The sequence below is a fragment of the Zootermopsis nevadensis genome, unplaced genomic scaffold, assembly GCF_977971745.1.
Source record: "Zootermopsis nevadensis isolate Lab colony 2312 unplaced genomic scaffold, Znev_1.0 Znev_ptg000061l, whole genome shotgun sequence".
Lineage (NCBI taxonomy): Eukaryota > Metazoa > Arthropoda > Insecta > Blattodea > Termopsidae > Zootermopsis > Zootermopsis nevadensis.
Window position 1 is genome coordinate 7,932,749 of NW_028259192.1, and position 19,147 is coordinate 7,951,895.

The 19,147-nt window shown below is 38.8% G+C and overlaps 2 protein-coding genes across 20 annotated transcripts in view; one reads left to right on the forward strand and one right to left on the reverse strand.

Annotated features, from left to right (window-relative positions):
- Positions 1-14,280, forward strand: LOC110839686 (corepressor of RBPJ and splicing regulator-like). Of its 4 annotated transcripts, XM_087340402.1 has the most exons (8): positions 2,540-2,835; positions 2,918-2,973; positions 4,295-4,389; positions 5,970-6,119; positions 8,292-8,392; positions 11,298-11,455; positions 11,772-11,869; positions 13,454-14,280. In XM_087340402.1, exons 3-8 carry the CDS (start codon positions 4,301-4,303, stop codon positions 13,524-13,526), a joined length of 669 nt encoding a protein of 222 aa, XP_087196528.1. In that variant the 5' UTR covers positions 2,540-2,835; positions 2,918-2,973; positions 4,295-4,300; the 3' UTR covers positions 13,527-14,280. The 4 variants fall into 4 exon arrangements, with proteins under 4 accessions (XP_087196526.1, XP_087196528.1, XP_087196527.1 ...); XM_087340400.1 differs by lacking the exons at positions 2,540-2,835; positions 2,918-2,973 and adding an exon at positions 1-175; XM_087340401.1 differs by lacking the exon at positions 2,918-2,973.
- LOC110840601 (uncharacterized) overlaps positions 13,809-19,147 on the reverse strand; it is a 24,679-nt gene continuing 19,340 nt past the window's right edge. For 13 of the 16 annotated variants that reach the window (XR_015532575.1, XR_015532577.1, XR_015532579.1 and 10 more), the window contains one exon: positions 13,809-17,648. The gene's annotated coding sequence lies outside the window, so the exon portion shown is untranslated. The remainder of the gene's footprint in view (positions 17,649-19,147) is intronic. The other 3 variants (XR_015532580.1, XM_087340426.1, XM_087340430.1) reach the window with 2 other exon arrangements.

The window sequence follows — 19,147 nt, forward strand, 5'->3', positions numbered from 1 at the left end:
GAGATGATGACCGGTTTCGTATACAGCGCGCCCAGCGAGATCATGGCCACCAGTGCCGGCGTTTTGCTCCTCAAGGACTGCTTGGAGCAGTGTCGCCAGAACGTCTCCTGCCATGCCATCAACTTCGAGACGGACCTCTGCGTACTCTTCGCGGGCAATTCCAACGATCAGCCAGGTACCTACTGCCTACAATAGGGTTTACAAGGTCGATCTTCGCCCCTCATTGATATTTTTACTACACCTTTCAAGGACAAGTGTCGAAAGAGGTAGTCAGCATTCGACACAACACACTGGACAATCTTTCTACCTTAGACTCGTTTTGAATCGAGGTTACGTATGTTAATATTATTATATGTCCATATATTGTATGACTTAGAAGTAGAATTCGTTTCACGAGCCGATGGACAGAAATTAGCAGTAATAATTTTTTTATCGGGTCATAAACATGATTTTTTTGTAGGACGTTACAAATAAAGGATCTGACAACGAAAATAATTATTTCGACTGTATTGTTTTAGTGTTATTTGTTTACATTATACTTCGCGATCTTAGTGGAAACAACTGTAGGGCTGTGTATTAAACTGTTTACAGTTACGCTTTTATAAATTGATATTAAATACCCAAAGTTTTAACAACTGTGTAGTTACACAAGTTTTTGAAGGAGCTGAACGCGGGGCTATATGTTGATGTTGGTCTTTCGGGTAGCGACGCCGTGTGGATTTGCATGTTTCATCTTTCAGTTATTACAACCCAGAAAACCTAGGTAAACATTTTTAGTGATAATCTCAAATCTCATGTTGCGAGATTATATGATTTTTGTCATATATTTTAAATGGACCCGCGATCAAATTTGAGTTAGCAATCTGGAATAATGGTATATTCAAAATTTCTTATCTGATGCGGGGGGTAATTACCATTCTCTGAACAGGAGAATCAGATATTCAACTGCGCTTTTATGAGATCCCCATTCGTTTGGAAAGAAGGGTTTGAAGGCCGCTGACTCCGAGTTCAATTGGAACCCACGCCTGCCTCGGTGATGACTCCGCGTGACCTCCTTCATTGGCCAATTTAAGCGTCAAATGTGTGTGAGAGCGAGATTGTTAGGAAAGACTAAAGGGGGGTTCACACGGAGTCGTGGACCGGGCGAGAACACGACCAAGAGGACCGGAGGTCGTGCTCACTACCGAGTGGAAACTAGTGGTCGTTGCACAGTTGGTAGTATACGACCTTGAAGACAATGGTCGTAACCACTCCGGCATGTTGGAGTGATCACGACCAAGTCAGTCGTGTGCCATTTTCAAACACCGTGACTCTGAAGGCGAGAAGAAGCATTTGCGAAGTCAAGTGGGAACTGGAGACGGGCGTTATTAAGCAGGTCGATTATGCAGGTCGTGTGACTCACTCAAATAGAGTAGTGTTCTCGCCTGGTCCACGACTCCGTGTGAACCCCCCTTAACAGTTCATATTCCTTGTTACATACTGTTACTGCTTGTACCCCGGATCTCAAAAGTACATCCCATGGAGTAATTTAATCCGGCCCGCGAGCTTGCAGTAAGTCTTAAAACTTTGTATACAGAATTTTCCTTACTAATCGTAACAGTCAAGTTTTACAGGAATTAAAGTGGGACAAATGAAGTACCCGTAAATGTGCTTGATATTCATTGCAGTTGTGTCCCATTTATGACTGATTACGCATCATATCCAGTAAAAATAAAAGTTAGATGGGAAATATTGTGTAAGTTTCCGCAAAATCGTAATTTACCCAATTCATAATATTACTTTTAGACACGAAAATAACCTACATCTGTAGCTTGTGTTGAACCCCTAGATAAAGGAACAATTGACATTCATAGTCCGGCCACCCAGCGTAGTTTACTGACCAATAGCTCGTTTGTGTACAAATTTGGAGACCCCTGGTTTAATAGGTACCTCATATCCAGCGTATAACTTGTGGAAAGTTTATGATGTTTTATTAATACTATCACACTAGGAGACGTTTATTTTTTAATTTATTCAAAACGCTGAATTAACTGTGTGTATGAATTACGAATTTTATTATGCACAATCAATTTGATACAGCTAAGCAGGATGCAGTTTTATCATTTTTAATAATACTGATCCGGTATTCGCTTGGGATGACTGAGGAAATCCAAGATAAATATCAGTCAGGAAATATGGTGTCACGTGTACTATTCCAACTCGGTTCTTACGGAATAAAAGCCAGGTGTTTTCCTCTACCTGAAGCAGCTCGCTGATTTACGTTGTTAGATGCACAAAGGTGTTTCAAAAATAAGGTGAGGCCTTCATTTTTATACAGGTACCCCTTCGTGTTTAATGTATAAGAAGACTTCGTCGGTTGTTTTTGGCCGGTGGAATTTTCAAGGGGAAGGCTAGGAGTGAGTCTCGGACTGAACGCCCAAACAAAAGAAATACGCTGACCGTGCCACCTCAGGTACACAGACTAGGCCTTCCGCCAGCTCCGCTAGCTTGTCCACCGGCCAAAAACTATTGTGCAAACTATACACATCGTTTTTCCACACAGTTGCCTCAGATGTGTTACACACAATGTTTACGTCTTTAAATCTGTTCACGTTAATACAGATGGTATCCCGTTTGTTTGGGTTACGTTTCTGGGTATCTTTACAGAATTCAGAGCGTCAACTTGTAGCAACCACTGAACCAAAAGTGGCGTAGGTCGCGGTAGGCAAATAGTGTTCATTGTCGTATGTTGTTGCTATTATGTAAGTGTCTGTAGGTCTGTGTGAGCTGTTATTATATACTGTAGAGTGCTAACTACATGTTTCATGAAGACTTGAAGGATATTTTTCAAACCAGGTATGCAGAACACTAGGACAGCAAAATCTTGTTCAAGTGTTCTAACCTAAAAACAAACTGTTGACATTTTGTTTATTTCAAGCGTGTTCAGTCCAGTCTGCAATGGCGTCTGATACCTTGGCGGCACTGGAAGGATAGGTTTGTATCAGATGCGACTTAAAGTTTTGTTGGAAATGTTTTAAATCATCTTTACACTCTATAGGTTCTGCAGTGCAACCTTTCCGTCAGGCATTAATGTGATCGTGATAAATTTTCTTGGTTGGTGTATAATGTACAAAATAATAAGAACAGTGGTGGTTATATTCATTGTACTGTCTGATTTTATCATTCAGAAACTCTGCATTTAACCAACATGCTGCATTTCGTGTGATTTTCGGAATGAACGAGTATTTACCAAAACAACATTAATCAGTTGATTTTTGCAACAAACCATGTTAAAATATTTATTTATGGTTGCAATTCGCTACAATTCGATTGGATAAAAAAACACACAATATCGCTGTGACTATTCAAGAGCACACGCAGGTCGCGTCGTGTTGTAACCTGCTCCAGCCAGTCTGTCAGTTGTCTTTCAACAGTCGAAGTGCAAGGATGTCTTTCTCACAACTACGAGTGTTTATTCTCGTACATAACCTTGCATCTCGTTCTTACTTAACTCGTAACAATGAGTTTAGGAGTACAATTCCCGATTCTTGTACGCCAAACAAATCGACCGTGTCTCGTCTCGCGAACCGTTTCCTTGACGCAGGAAATATTTACTGGGTTGCATCAAATACGAAAACAGGAAAAGTGTGAATGCATCCATCGCTGAACGCGGTGGACATTTCAAAAACTTAATAGAACATTTTTTTATGATTTAAGTACATTATTTTTGGTAGAAGACGAATTTCTTCATGAGTTACATCATCTCACGTAGAGCTACATATTATCTGTAACTGTGTCCGCGAAATGTGATAAAAATTATCTTGAGTTAACGTTGTTACCGGCTGTGTTTTTGGCAATGACTGATAATTAGTACCTACTGCTACCGCCATATCGTTTAGTGGTTTCACAATAGGTGGCATGTGGTATTCGCAGTGCCAACTGAATGGGTCACTGAACGTTTTGTAAGTCTTAATCAAATACTCCGTGACTATTTTTTCGTAATTATTTACTTTGGTTTTCGATATTTTAAGGTCGATATAATTCAAGATGGCGATAGGTCGTTTGTGATTGTTAGTGGTAGAACTTGTGGTCTAAAGTAATTTTATAAAATGGGGAAAGGCTTCAATAATTATATGTGCAAGAAATTCTTTCATCCTGCGTCTAGAGACAATTTAAAAAGGGTAATGGTTTAAAATATTAATGATGTGTTTGGATATCTTGTCAGAGTTGATCATTCAGCTTCATAGAAATAAGTTGAAGTACCATACAATATCGTCTTATTCAAATGATACTATTGCATACGCTTTGTTTATAGGTCTGGATGGCAGAGCAGAAGGCAGAGTCTTATAAAAAGAAGCAAGAAGAATTGAGAGTTCAATATGAAAAGGAACAAGATTTGTACACAAATAAGTATGTTCTTAATGCACTTTCCACACTCTGAAAGTTATAGATTGTAATTGCATGGTCTGTGGTAAATATAGTTCCGATGTATGAATTCATAGGACACGTGTTGTACATGACAGGAAGCTACCAGAGGGGATATTTTCAGTAATGAACGAAATAAGAGGTTTAATTGAGTCAAAATTAAGGGACTTTATAATTTTTTCCCTATTATTTCCTAATGAGATTGTATTTAATAGCCAGATAACTCAAATATTTATGTAATATGCAAAGACATTGTGTGATTCTTCATCATTCGTAAGTTTGGCACATATGTAAATACAGTTTCTATGTGGTAGAAATTAAATTGTGAGGTAATTGTCAGTTTGAGTGTTGTCTTTGTTTAAAGTTGAAGTGGCATGAAAATAGTATCTAAGGTTATGATTTAGTTAATACATACATTAACAGGTAAGTTCAAGGATGCAGTGAGTGTTGAGCATTGTGTAGTGAGCGGTAGTGATGAGTGATGTCAGTATTGTAGTGAATATTGTCCTTGAAATGGCATTGGCTGCAACAGTTTGCAGGTTGTTGCATATAGTACTGGTATAAGAACACAGTGTAGGATTGAGTGGTTTCATCACATGCTCCTGATTGTTTTCCTATACATATCTGTTATGCATCCAGTTTAGTTTTTAAAAGAACAGTACCAAAGTAACTGGTAATGGTAACAACTATGATGCTTCTCCATGCTGTGTTTGAAATTTTGTTCATGGTTGATATACATTTGCAACAAGCAAATTTTTGCAGTTTTGGATTAAGATCAGGATGCTCATAATTCCACAAAGGAGGTCTTGCTTGCCCTTCACAAACAATATTTCTTGGTATGAACTAAAAAATGTTGCTTTTTGTTTTGACATGTTTTGTCAGTCTTGACACATCCAGTATGGAGACTGAAATGGTAAACAATGTAGCGCTATTGTTCACAATTTAAGGTGCGTAGAAAGTCAACATAACCCAATGCCATCCCACATCTCTACGGCTCAGTGCTCAAGGTCATTGTACACACTTTCTTCAAAAATGCATATTTGAATTATTTGTGACAACACTCATCATTTGCCACTGTACATGTATGCTAAAGGCTTTTGATGACTGTGTCCTGCAATAAGCTGAACTGTTATTTTAGTCTGTGTCCATTTTTTTGATATTTGTTAAAAAAGCAAAGAAGTAATGAACACGACGGACAGTGTCCAAAATAACGGTCTGGGTTATTGCAACATTAACATTCTTTTCTAACAAGTCATTAAATTTGGGGTTTGTGGCATACGTTCCTAACACAATTCATTTGGTAAATTGAATGGTTTGTAGGGCTAATAGCTTACCTGTAAACACAGCCTTCATTCAGCTGCAGGTTTATGTTCCCACCAATCAGTAAGGCTGTTCAAAAACCGTTTTCTGTACTTAATGCATTTTATCACTGTGTAGGGAAGCTATTGCTGAATTTATATTTAAAAATTAAGAATTTTTTGATAGACAGTAACAAACATGGTTCACAGCAGGAAGAAGTAAATATGCAGCAGTTGCAGAGACTAATCAGTGTAATTCTTTTCTAGGGCAATACTGAGTAAAGAAAGTAAGGATAAGCTGAGTGTAAATTTCATGTATGAGCCACCACCTGGTACGAAGAAGGAACGAGAAAGAGAAGATGATGAACCAGAATATAAATTTGAATGGCAGCGAAAATTTAATGCACCAAGAGAGGAGTATGTATATTTCTTAAGCTTATTCCTAACATAGAAGTTAAGAGATTTGGAAGTTCACCGGACCTTAATTATTTTACTTGTTCGTTGTAGGTATCTTTGTGCATTCATGTCTCTTTCTTTATAACAGTTGTCTGTATCACCTGGAGGATATTCAGAATTGTGAATATAGTGCATGCGTTATGATTTTTGCCTGGTGAAGTCTGATGGAGAACAAAATGCATGCAATTGAAATTTCTAGAAATTGACTAGACTTTGGTCTAGGCAATGGATTAAATTTCATGTATGGTCTGAGATATTTCTCCTTGCTATGACATCCAGGCTGATAATGGGGCCCACTCATATTTCTACCCATTGGGTACCTGGCAACCTTTCTCAGGAGTACGACGTGAAGTGTGTGGAGAGAAGCTTCACCAATGTTAATGCATGGATTTATACCTCCACTCCTCCATACAGCTACATGGTGTGATGTATAACATGTTTGTTAGGACACGAGCAGTAAGATGCTCAAGAGGAAGGGTAACAATGCTGTTTATTAGTGGTAGTGGTGCACATAGGGGAAGGTTTGCTATCTAATGCTATGCACAAAAATATAAGTATGGATTGAAATACCATTAATGGCTGGTGAAAATTTTACTCAAACTTGTTATTCCATTTAATTCACCATGTTTTCTGCTACTTCCTGACTATTGCTGCAATTGCAGTTATCACTGTTGTTTTGTAAATCAAGTACAATTTGTTCTGAAATGTCAGAAAATAGGTTCCAGCTGCAAGTAATTCTGTTCAACTGATGTGAATTGTTGCACCTCGAGCTGTGTTCTTCCTTCGTGATGATGTTGAACTTTTCCTCAGGTAGTTTCGTAGCATGATCTAGATGTAAACCGACATCCTTTCTGGCTACACATGATTTAACTGACACTCATATCAATTCAGTCAGATTAAGATTAGCCTTGTTTGGCAAGTGGAGTGTCAATTTTGAGCTTCTTGAATTGTGGCTTATGTAATTTAATTAAATAATATAATTCAGGCTGACACAATCAAACACTGAAAGGAATGCCATGATCTGAAAGCCAGTTGATCTTAGCTTTTCAAGATGAAGGAGTTGGAGCCAGATTCATTTGTACTTTATGATAAGCTGCATTGTCCACTAATATTACCGAATTTGGCAGAAGGTTTGAATTTACTTCATTTTTAGACATATTTCACAGATATTAAAATTTAGACGGATGCATGTAGACCTGCATTCTTACCATCACTCCAGGCAGGAGTGTATGGATATGGTGCCCCTGAATTCTGCAACAGCTTGTTTCTCAAATGTGCCGGTCTTGCTGCATGAATTACGTCAATTTTGATTGGAACATTTCTTTTCTGATATTTTTCCACCAGAGGCCTAAATATTTAATTATATTGCAAAGATTCCACTTTCCACCACTGAAATTAATCATTTTCATGTGTGCAGTTAACGATTATAAAGCAGGACACTCACCTTTTGTAGCGTGAGGTTTTTTAATCAATCTTCGAATTACACACTAGTCAAAATCATGTTTTCTGTTTTAATTTTCCTTCTTGGCCATTTTTTATGAAATGTGTTGATGTCCTCCCCCCGCTTGTCTGTTATGATCATAATATTTTACTGTGCACTTCAGACTGCTGAAATACACCAGCAGCTTGAGAGGGGAGGTAAGAAGTGTAAGACTAACATGTTTGCAACCCAAATTAAGTACATAATTCCCTTAACTGTAGATCATAGATCAAAGAGCTGGGTTGCCCATGCTCTGAAGAAGAAGCTTGACAGGTACTTCTGTATTTGGAAAATTAATCTGTGGAGAGATGTATTTGGTAAGTTTGTCCCACTACACGCCATGTAGGCGCATTGGGGGAGTGGAGGTATAGCTCCTACTTTTTCCTGACCTCGGCACTAGATGGGGGTGAGTGGTCAGCATCGCGCCCCGGCCGGCTTTACCCCCGGGAAAGGATCCCGGTACCCATTGTAGAGGAGGCTGGGTGGGCCCCAGAGCCGGTCTGGACGCAGAGGCTAGAGGAAAAATCCTCTGCCCCCGTCGGGGATCGAACCCCAGTCGTCCAGACCGTAGCTAGTCACTATACTGACTGAGCTATCCCGGCTCTGAGATGTATTTGGTAGTATGTTAAATGTAAATATTCTCCATGTTTCAGTTACTGCAAAGGTGATTCAGAAATCAGGGATCAACCATTTGGCATCCAAGTTCGCAATGTACGGTGCATCAAGTGTCACAAATGGGGTCACATTAATACAGGTATGGAGGCAGGCTTAATGTTTAGGCACTCTGTGATGTCAGAATATGTGTTTCTTATGAGAGTTTAGCTGATGATTGGCATTCATGGTGATTTCTTGATATTATTGATTGTCCTCTTGGGTGTTGACACCATGCAGAACCTTCAGGCACTTCACCTCATTGAAGACTGTCAGTTCACCAGTGTTCAGCTTTGAAGCGGTACTGTATCACTCTTCGCCCAGGTTTCTCTGAAGGAAATATTGGACCAACACTTTAGCAAAGATGTTATGAGCCACCTAGTGATCATTTTGATATACTTTCTGTTTGATGGTTGGTTCTGTGAACAGGAAGATGGAATGGGCATGGAGTCTTCAACTATCAAACTTCATAGCCAACAACTGTATAACACATTCTGAGGCACAGGTGGGGTTAGTTAAGGTTTGTGGGCAATGCCTTTGTTGTCTGACTGCATGATGCAGTGGAGCTCCATAACTTTCTCGTGCACCTAAACAGAATTCCTACAAAGATTCAGTTTACAATAGAGTGGGAAGAAGGAGGTCATCCGCCATTCCTGGCTGGACGTTGACATTTACAGAGTCAGAGTCGGTTCTTGGGCACAAACTACAGGAAGTACTTGAATGGCTGCTGTGTTGCATCACCATCTGCCCCAGAACTTTGGCATCATCTGAACCTTGATACTTAGGTCAAGCAACATAAACCTTCTTACTGAGCTAGCTTACCAGAGAAGAACTTCCAAGGAAAGCAGGTTCTCTGCATAATATTCTGCCACAACAGGGACTGGCTCAATGAAATAGCATCCAAACAAACCCTTCAGCACTGCATTTTATCATTTGTGCAGAATCTGTCCAGCCACAATGGCAAAATACTGGTGTGATACTACATCCATCTTATCATGACAGCCTTGGTCTTAAAGCTACTGGAGGTTACTTGTGAGTATGGGGCTTTGTTCATAGGTGAGATTAGTCACGTAATAGAAGAATGATGAAAGGATTAGCAGAAGACCTATGGCTCTGCTGTGCTTTGTTGTTTGGTCATACAGGGCTACCAGATACAGTTTGACTACACAATGGTAGGAAGCTACTTTATAAGCCTAGCATCTTCAAACCAAATACTTCAGGAACACAGGATACCACAGAGGGCCAGTAACAGCTGCACAAACTCTATAGCTTGAGCCACTCATCCATCCTGAGTACCATCTGATCATGTGGGGTGTCACCACCACATCACTTTTGGGTCCTCTATAATGGCTGTTTTTTTGATGTTCTTGGGTTCTGTCATGAGGAAGGAACAATATGGGTCTGTCCATACGTGACTCGCTGTCTTGTCACATTTTTTGGGTAATGGACTGGAGGATTTCAGAATTCTGATGTAATGGATATAGCAGTGATTTTCAGACCGATCTTTGTGGACTTTGCTGTAATGACTGTAATATAAGCCAGTCATTGTGTTGAATAGTTTTAGGATTAGTGTGTTACCTGTATAAGATCTGAAGTTCTCATTGCAACTTATTGCAGCGAAGTCTTGCTCATGAGAATGGAGTTGTGATCACAACTCACGTGGCTGATCATGTGAGAAGACATCATTGCATGGGACACCTACTTTTATGTAGATCAGTTGTTAGATCATCAAAGTATTGATAGAGGAGGACCTGTGTGTTATACTGGGTTATCAGTGATGTGCTATGGCAGTGTCTTTATAAGATGGTGTCTGGAGTCGATTAACCCTTCAGCGTGGGAGCATTTAAATCCCAAGTCTATACCGTGCTGTGGGAGGAGTTTCTGCTTGGGGATTTAATTTTGAGCTGAAAGTGCATCATTTTACTTATATGGGCACAACTTCCCTAATAATTGATGAATTTTAGTGAAACTTTGAACAAAATGTTCACAACACACTATGCTTTATAGAAAGGTAAAAAATTTACCTTAAAAGTGAGAGGTTCATGTTCTCCCATGTAAAAGCAGTAGGACGTGCCACACTCGGTAAACTGCTCCCACTTTGTTCACCGTCATTGTATTCATTTTCAGATTCGTCACATGTAAGAAATTCACGAACAGGTAAATCATCGATTACACTTGATTCATCATCTGAATTGAACACGCTACTTTCGGAATCAGTGAGAGGTTCGTCTACATTTCTAGCAATGTCTTGAGGAGACAAAAAAGGCCTGCTACTCGAAGCCATATTCACGGCTGACTGACGGCAGATATGTACTATAGAATTCTGTTCTTACCAAGGGGAGAACAGAGAATGCATTGACTAAGGTCGTTGACATCATATACCGTTAGAAAGGTTGGAATGTGTCCTACACAGCCGTCGAAACCTTAAATATATTACTCCATTTGTCTTCCCTAGAGAGAGCCACAAAGCAGAGGCTGAATGCAGTTGAGTTCAAAAATCGATCTATATTTCAAAGTCGAAAAACACTGGTAAAATCGATCTGTCAGAGTCACGTTATATATCTATCGATAGCCAGCATTTTTCTCAACATGGCTACTGGATCCAGAATACATAAAATACAAGGTCAGTCGCTACGAAGAAGGAGAAGTCTTAGCGCGCATTATGCGAGCAGTGCTCGGCACTCCACGCCATGGGATGACTACGTCATGACGAGCGATGTTCGGCACTCCACGCTGAAGGGTTAATAAATTTCTACATTTCACTGATAATGAGAGTATTCATTCAATGTCCTCCCAAAGCTTTTAGGATTGTGTCTGCCGGGCTAAGACATCTGTAACTCTGTGGAAGAGCCATCTATGAAACAGTTTGTTCCATATTGGAATACTGAGACAGGTACAGTCACCTGTCATACCAGTAGATATGAGTGAGAAAAATTACTGCAGTTTTTCTGAAGTCTTGGCAGAAACTTTGCAATTGTTGGTATAAGTAAGAATGTTTCTGTTTGCAGATAAGGAATGCCCAATGTATAATCAGGCATCAAGTTCTGACCAGGCAGGTGATTCATTGGATCCATTGATTCTTGTCCAACAAATGAGAGAGGACGGTCTTGCTATGAAGAGGAGTGCTCTTAGTATTCCACAGCAGATGAGATTCTCTAGAGATCAGGTAAGATACGTAATTAAAATGTTTTGTTTATAGCTTCTGTCAAGTTTTGTAAATGTTTGGCACATTTGGAATTAGAGTGCAGTATGAAACCCAAACTCATTAGCTTCAGAAACTCAACATCTCGGTGCTATAAAATACACTGGAGGAATGTAAGCCGAGATGATCGTGACAGACGCTCATTCCGGGATGAGAGCGTCAGTTCATGTGTAATAAATAATCCTGATGCATCCAGATTATGATTGTGTTGACATGACTTTCTATTATGGTCTGTGACTAAAATAAAGATGTAACAAGTGCATGTACTGTTTGTTTTGAGGACCTTATTCCAAGTGAAAATGAAGATGAGGAATCAAAAAAGTCTGAAATAGAACTCTTGAAGTCATTATCAATGAAGCAGAAACAAAGGCTACTTAGGTAAGCATATAACGGCTTATATAGAATTTTCTTAATAGTTGCATAAATGTGCTAGATTTTAATCATCCATTGACCATCAGTTTCTTCAGTTATGGTCTTCTGTATCTTTCCGTAGAGGCTGTTTGAATGTGCAATTACTGAAACGTTCCTTTAGCCCTTTTACTGTGACATCTACTGAAGTGTTTTCTTGTGTAAATTGATAAAAGTCGTTGGCTGTCAGTGTTTGCTTGTCATTAGGACACTGAGGACTTTCTCTGGCTGCCTACCATTTTGTTATGCCACGTACAGCATCACACTGATTTTTGCCATGATTGACAGCAAAGAATTACTGCTCTGCAGCAATTTCAACATTGTTATGATTTACACAATTGGTAACATTTTTATTTTTCTTGTACTGTGATGCAGCTCCATGATTCAAGTTCAATATCTTTCTCATTTTTCTATCCAGCGTTTTGACATACTGAATCTTCTGAAGAGTATAAAATGTGCTTGTTATGTTGAAAGTCCTTCTTACTATGACAACAGGCATTTACTCATCACTAACAACGCAACATCTTCATGATGTAAAAGCTTCCAAATTGGGCCATGCACTGTTCATGCAGGGAGACAATGATGAGCACAGCTAGTGTAATTGACCATGGGGAAGAAATTTCCTTTTGTTGTCCTGTCATCTGAAACTTTCCTGGCATGATACTGAAATTTACACAGTAGAGTAGGGCCCAGCTTTTTGGCGATCCGCTAATACGGCGCTTTTCAATTGTGTGCATATGCCCCACATGCTCAACAGCTGAGTCAGAGAAGTGCGTCCAGCGCCATTTTCTCATCGCTGATTCAGTCTGTTTACAGCTACTACTGATATTCATTTTACTTTCATATCGTTTTCTTAGGTCTAGCGCTATTGTGCACTTACTATATGATAGTGTAAACATCTTATTAGGCTTTGATATGTATTTGCAATTGAAAAAAGGCAAAGATCCGATTTTCGCTTTTCGGCGGAGGTCTGGTCCCTAACCTGCCGTATATGCGGTACCCTACTGTATGTGAGGAAACAGTGACTGTTACCACTTCACATTTTAATGGAGTTATTGTTTGCTCAACATTTGTTACATGACTGGAAGTTGTATGTATTCTTAATACAGATTTGCAAAGTGTGCTTTTTAATATATTTGGAAAATGAGACATTTAATTACACAATTAAGTGTGTTCTTTTACGCATTACATATGAACCAAACTTCATAGACATATGCTTATTAGTCTTGGAGATACAAGTATCCAAGTGAGGAACAGCCTGTGTCCTCAAACTATTTGTGTTACTGGGCACAGTATTTTCCTATTTTACTGGCTCATAGCAGCCTCTAATCAAACCAAGTTTCATTAAAGTAGAAAACACATTTGTTGAGTTGGCATGAACTGACTGTTTGGTTACAACGTGCAAAATGTTAAGTGGTACAGTTTACTTATCACTTTGTTCTGATGTTTTACATCAATTTTTATACAGTATTATTAAAAGAAACTTTGTATATAAATTTCATTATCAAACTTTCAGTGAATGTTTTATTAAATTATTTTATCTCTGTTTATTAGGAAAGTTGACAAACTCTTGAAGAAGAACAAGAGCAAATCCAAGAAGAGAAAAATGAGGAAGCCTAGACATTAAAGGAAGCTGAAACATGTAGGATTTCAGGTTTTCACGGCAATGATTCTGACGATGGCTGTCTTCTGTGTTGTTGTGCTGTGTAGCGTGGTAGAAGTTTACCGACGTTTCAGAGGCCCTGATAATGGAGGCATAGAGGACCTATGAAATGCTACGAGATAACATGGCGCAGCAACCATCATCAGGGCCCTGGTGATGGAGGCATCAAGAACTTCTGAAACATCAGTAAACTTCTACCAGACTACACCGTGCAACAACCCAGAAGACAGTCATCTTCAAGCAAAGAAAAATTTAACAAATTTTATGTACTCCCTATGCAAATAAATTCCTACTCTCACTGCTGTCCTTTGTTGTGGACAACATGGAGAAGTTCCAAATAAATTATGATGTACACACCATATACACAGGCATAAGCATGATCTCCATCAGCTTAATACTGTGCTCAGTTGTCAGGACGGTACTATGCAGGGTTAAAATCCGTAAGTACTTTTCCATACAGCATTACAAGTTTAAGTTATGATATGAAAGTTTTTCAGCCAGCAATGAATATTCATCATATCTTCCCATTGCACCTATTCTGTACAATTTAGTTCAACTGAAAATTTATACATATTGTAAATATTAATGCAGATTGCTGTAATAAGTAAGCACAAGTGTTTTCATAATCACTGTCCGATGTGTTCATTTTCATACTATGACATACTTGTACTGTGAATAAGCTATAAAATGTAAATAAATGCTATTTTTAAAATCTTCAGTTTCTGAGCACATAATTACCTACCTAAAGCTACTGACAAAAAACTGCAACAAAGAAACTTGGCATAGCCGGTCTCCAGGTTCTTCCAGGTACCAAGCAAGAGTGCTAACCACCTGGCTCCAAAATTCTGCATGGGGCCAAGCTGGTGGAGCACAACTGCATCGTTACACAGTCTTACATTATGAGGACTGTGGTTATTCCATATTGCATTATATTATTGAAATTTAAACACTATCACTTCCATGTCGCACTCTAGTACTGTTTCCCCAGTCAGCATCAAGGGCCCAGGCTGCAACAGATCCAATTCTGAAACAAAATTGTAGACTAGTTGATTGAAACTTCTGTGGCAGTCGGTTTCTTCTCTAAATTACTGCTTCACGTTTTAGCTAAACATGCATGTTTACAGCATCTCTTCAGAAATATAATATGAAATCTGAGCTTCGGAAAGTGTGGCTGTGCATTAACTCAAATACCACATGATCTGAATACTTCTATCCTATAATACAGTTAAATTGTAAAATGGCTCAGTACATTTCATTAAGGAAATGTTGGACTACTTGATTGATTGATTTAAATGAGTGTTTGTACTTTTGAAGGAAGTGCTGAGAATTTTGTATCATTGATGGGTGATGTGACACTGGTTAAACCAGTTGATATAGCTTCTTTTTTTAAAATTGGAGTAGTTTCTTCTGCAGTACTCGGTACCAGGTTTGAAAAGTGAGATTTCAGGTTCTCATGTCTGCAAGTATGAAGATATTGTGGGATATTGGCATCACCCTGATCATTGAGACAGTAACCCCCTTTGAAACAAGTCAGTTTTTACCACAATGCACGGTGCAGTACCTCAGTACACCCATTTTCAGTTTTGCTACGTTACTCATTATAGTGTTTTTCGGGGGAAGAGGGTGGAATTTTGGAGTAACATGGAATATTACATTCTGTTTCAGCGACATTATTTGGTGGTTTCAAAATATAGGGATGTGGTATTCTCAGTGCTAATTGCATGGGGTCACAGAATGTAAGTTGTTTTTACAAAATCTTCTTTAAATGATGTATTCTTTTGGCAGTGGTATTAGGTGTTGTCTAGTCCAGGGGTCGGCAAACTACGGCCCACGGGCCAAATCCGGCCTGCCGCCTCTTTTTGTACGGCCCGCAAGCTAAGAACGGATTTTACATATTTAAATTCTTTGAAATTTCAAACTGCTTTGTGCATTTCCCATGCTGTCAAAAATTGAAAGAAAAAGTGAAATCTCCATTCCTGCACAAATTTGCAGCGGATATATTTTCTGAACTCAAACTACAGTTCCAGCAGAGTTTTTTGGATCTTGATGCAAGTGCAGAAGACATTTCCATATTTCAAAATCCATTTGACTGTACAATTGAGAAGCTTCCACCTAACCTTCAATTGGAAGTGATTAATCTGCACATGCTAAAAAGCAAATCTCAAGTGGAGAATCTAACAGAATTCTATGTCTTCCAAGTGATGAATACGGTCAATTAAGGTCATATGCTCGGGGATTTATATCTGTATTTTGTGTGAAAAGACATTTTCAAAGATGAAATATGTAAAATCTCAATACAGGTCAGCATTAACGGATGATCATTTACAATCAATTTTGATAATAGGGACTACTGAATTTAAAACTCATAACAGGCAATTCCATTCTTCTCATTAGTAGAGCGGTATTTCAAACAATTGTAGTCTACTTATTATTATTACGTTACATTTTCAATAAATCTGTTAAAACTTGGTTTTTTCTTGTTACATAAGTAGGCTTACCGTCCCGCGCCGAAGCTGCGCGGTCTGAGGCATCATGCTTCGGACCGGTGATACGGAATGTGCGCTGGTTCGAGTCTCGGGGGAGAAGAAATTTTCTCATGAGTTTTCGACCAGTGTATGGGACCGGTGCCAACCCACCATTGTGAGGAAATTGGGGAGCTACAATGAGTAGCGTAATCCGGTCAGGAAAGCCAGCAATGGCTGGGGGTTCGTCGTGCTGACCACATGTCATCCTATATCTGGTTGGATGATCGTTCACCTCTGCTTAGGCATGTGAACGTGAGACCAGCAGTCAAGCTAGTCGGCTTTGGCTCTCTGGAGCTGTTGCGCCATGGATTTAATTTTTTAAGTAGGCTTACCTATATAAATATCCTCAAGTTTGCCTCTTGGCCTGCAGAGCCTAAAATATTTACTATTTGGCCCTTTAGAAAAAATGTTTGCCGACCCCTGGTCTAGTCTATAAAACTCAAGAATGTTTTTGTATGGCACTACTTGTGTAAAATTATTTTACAAAATGGGGAAAGGATAAATAATAATGTGTCAGAAATTCTTTCATCCTGCGTCTATAGACAATCTGAAAAAGCTGATGGTTTATGATGTTATTTTATGCTCAAGAAGTCTTAGTGCAACTACATTATTTTAAGCATGTTTAATTTTAACAAAAATATTTTTATCCATCAACAATGCAGTTTCAATTTACATCTTGTATTCAATCCACTTGTGGTAACATGTTTTTGGTTATGAAACCATCTTCATGTTATTACTGAACTGTTGTTAGAGATTGGGTTTCTGATTGTCTACAACGGATATCAGAAGTAATTTGAAGAATGTTTTACCACTTCACTTTGGCTGAATGTAAAAGTATACACACAGTCATATTACTTGAAAAGAACCAACTTGAAGTGGTGTAACATACTTGAAATGACTTTGTTTCTGGTGCTCGAAAGTATCCTTTTGCCAGAAGGTTCTCAGGAAATGCCCACTTACCTTCCAGCTAAGGATAGAATAAAAGTGAAGATGTTAGGAGGTAAGTAGTGAAAGTTTGGTAACAAAGACAGTAGAATATTTTATTCATTTATTTATGAATGTTGTGATTATAATTTGTGGTAATTTAGTGACCTTCATAGTAAGGGGGTAAATTTGATTATATAACTCGGGAGGGCTGCATGTGATTCATGCAGTAGCAACCATGAGCTTGGGAACCGTCTGAGCATTTGTTTAAAGACGAAGGAAAACCTGTGTCGAAATGGCCAGTCACAGTGCCTTTGTATAAAACCCTTTGGAGCTCGTACCTGCCTTCGGGTGTCCAAAAAGTTTACAACAAATGGGTTTGAGAAAGGCACACTAATCGTGAATGGACTGACTACGAGATGTAAAACGGTACTAAAAATGCGCTGTAACGATGTTCCGCATATATGAGTTATACATGACATGACATCTTCACACAACCATCTCAGCCAAACCATGTAATCAAATAGCAACTTGGTTGATGCTTTCACCCACATCGAAACAGACAGAAACAAACCCCGGCCACCTATGAAGTCGCTGGCAACATATTATCGAAATTCCGGATTCGTGCTTTCAGGATCTGAAAAGAATAACAATGGAATTTGCAGTTATGAACTGACAACTTTGTTAAACTAAACCGTACAAGAGTACATATTGAAAATAAGCCCAAATCCGACCATAAACATTGTTTCTGTAAGGACCGGAGGCATACCAATTCATTTATAAAGATGGATGTGTGTAGCGTTAGGAACAAATTAATGTCGCCCGGTGATGTAGCTTGATTGTGACGATTCTTGGCACCAGACTTTCCAGATATGTTCACAACTTTTTCCTATCTCAGAGAGAATGCTAATAATTCAACTAAATGCAGCTCTAATTAATGTAAACATCGTGCAGGTATATGCTCCAATGCTGGATAAATTTGGAGATGAAGTGGAAAACTTTTATAGTACCTTCCGTCAAACACTCAAGAAATTGCGTAAAAGGGACATCACAATCGTCATGGGGGATTTTAACGCTAAATTATGTAAGAAAAAACTGAATGAGAATGTTGGACCATGTGGCCTTGGTGAATGAAACAGGAGAGGGGATCGACTAAACATATTTGCGACAGAAGAGGAATTGGGTGTTCTTAACACATTTTAGAAGCTACCACCACGTAGACTGTATACTTGGAAATCCCCTGCTGATAGACTGGGACATGTAGTAAGGAACCAAATAGATTATATTTTGGTTAACAAACGATTTCGAAACATCTTCACAGTGGTGCTGATATACAGTCAGACCATATTCTGTTAGTTGGTTCAGTTAGACTAAGGCTGAAGAGAGTTAAGAGAAGGAAGTGCATGCATAGATATGACACAACAAAATTAAAAGACCAAAGAGTAAGGGAACAACTAAAGCAGAACTTATCCAGCAAACTCAAAGAGAACGAAGTGGGTGGGGAAATGGAGTGTGAACTTCTCAAATTAAAAAATGATATTCTTAAAACTGATAAAATCAAGAAAAAGAAAATATGGATGACCAGCAAAATCTTAGTAATGATGGAAGAACAACAAAAATATAACAACACAGATTCGGTAAGGTACAATGGTCTACAGAAAAATATTCGAGGGGAAATCAGATGAGCGAAAGAAAAGTGGACCAATGAAAATTGTGCCAAATTGGAAGCACTTGAACAAAAACATGATAACTTTAATATGCATCGTAAGGTCACGGAGATCAGTGGATTACATCGATCACGGACGGTTGGACGCCTATTAGAAGAGCACAATAACATCACTATCCATAAGGATCAGAGAATCGACACTTGGAAGAATTACATCGCTTTTCTATTCCAAGATAAGAGAAATAACAATATTCCATAAATTAGTGCTGTCTCTGGACCACATATCACTGTGTTATGTTAATGCACAAAAGATAGACGGAAAGACTCCGGGACCTGACGACTTTCAAGCCGAGTTCCTGAAACTGTTAGATGATGATGGGATTAAGTGGTTGACGAAGGTGTACAATTGGATTTGTGATGCATTCCTTATGAATGGCTGAAATCAACATTTATACCTACCCCCAAAAATT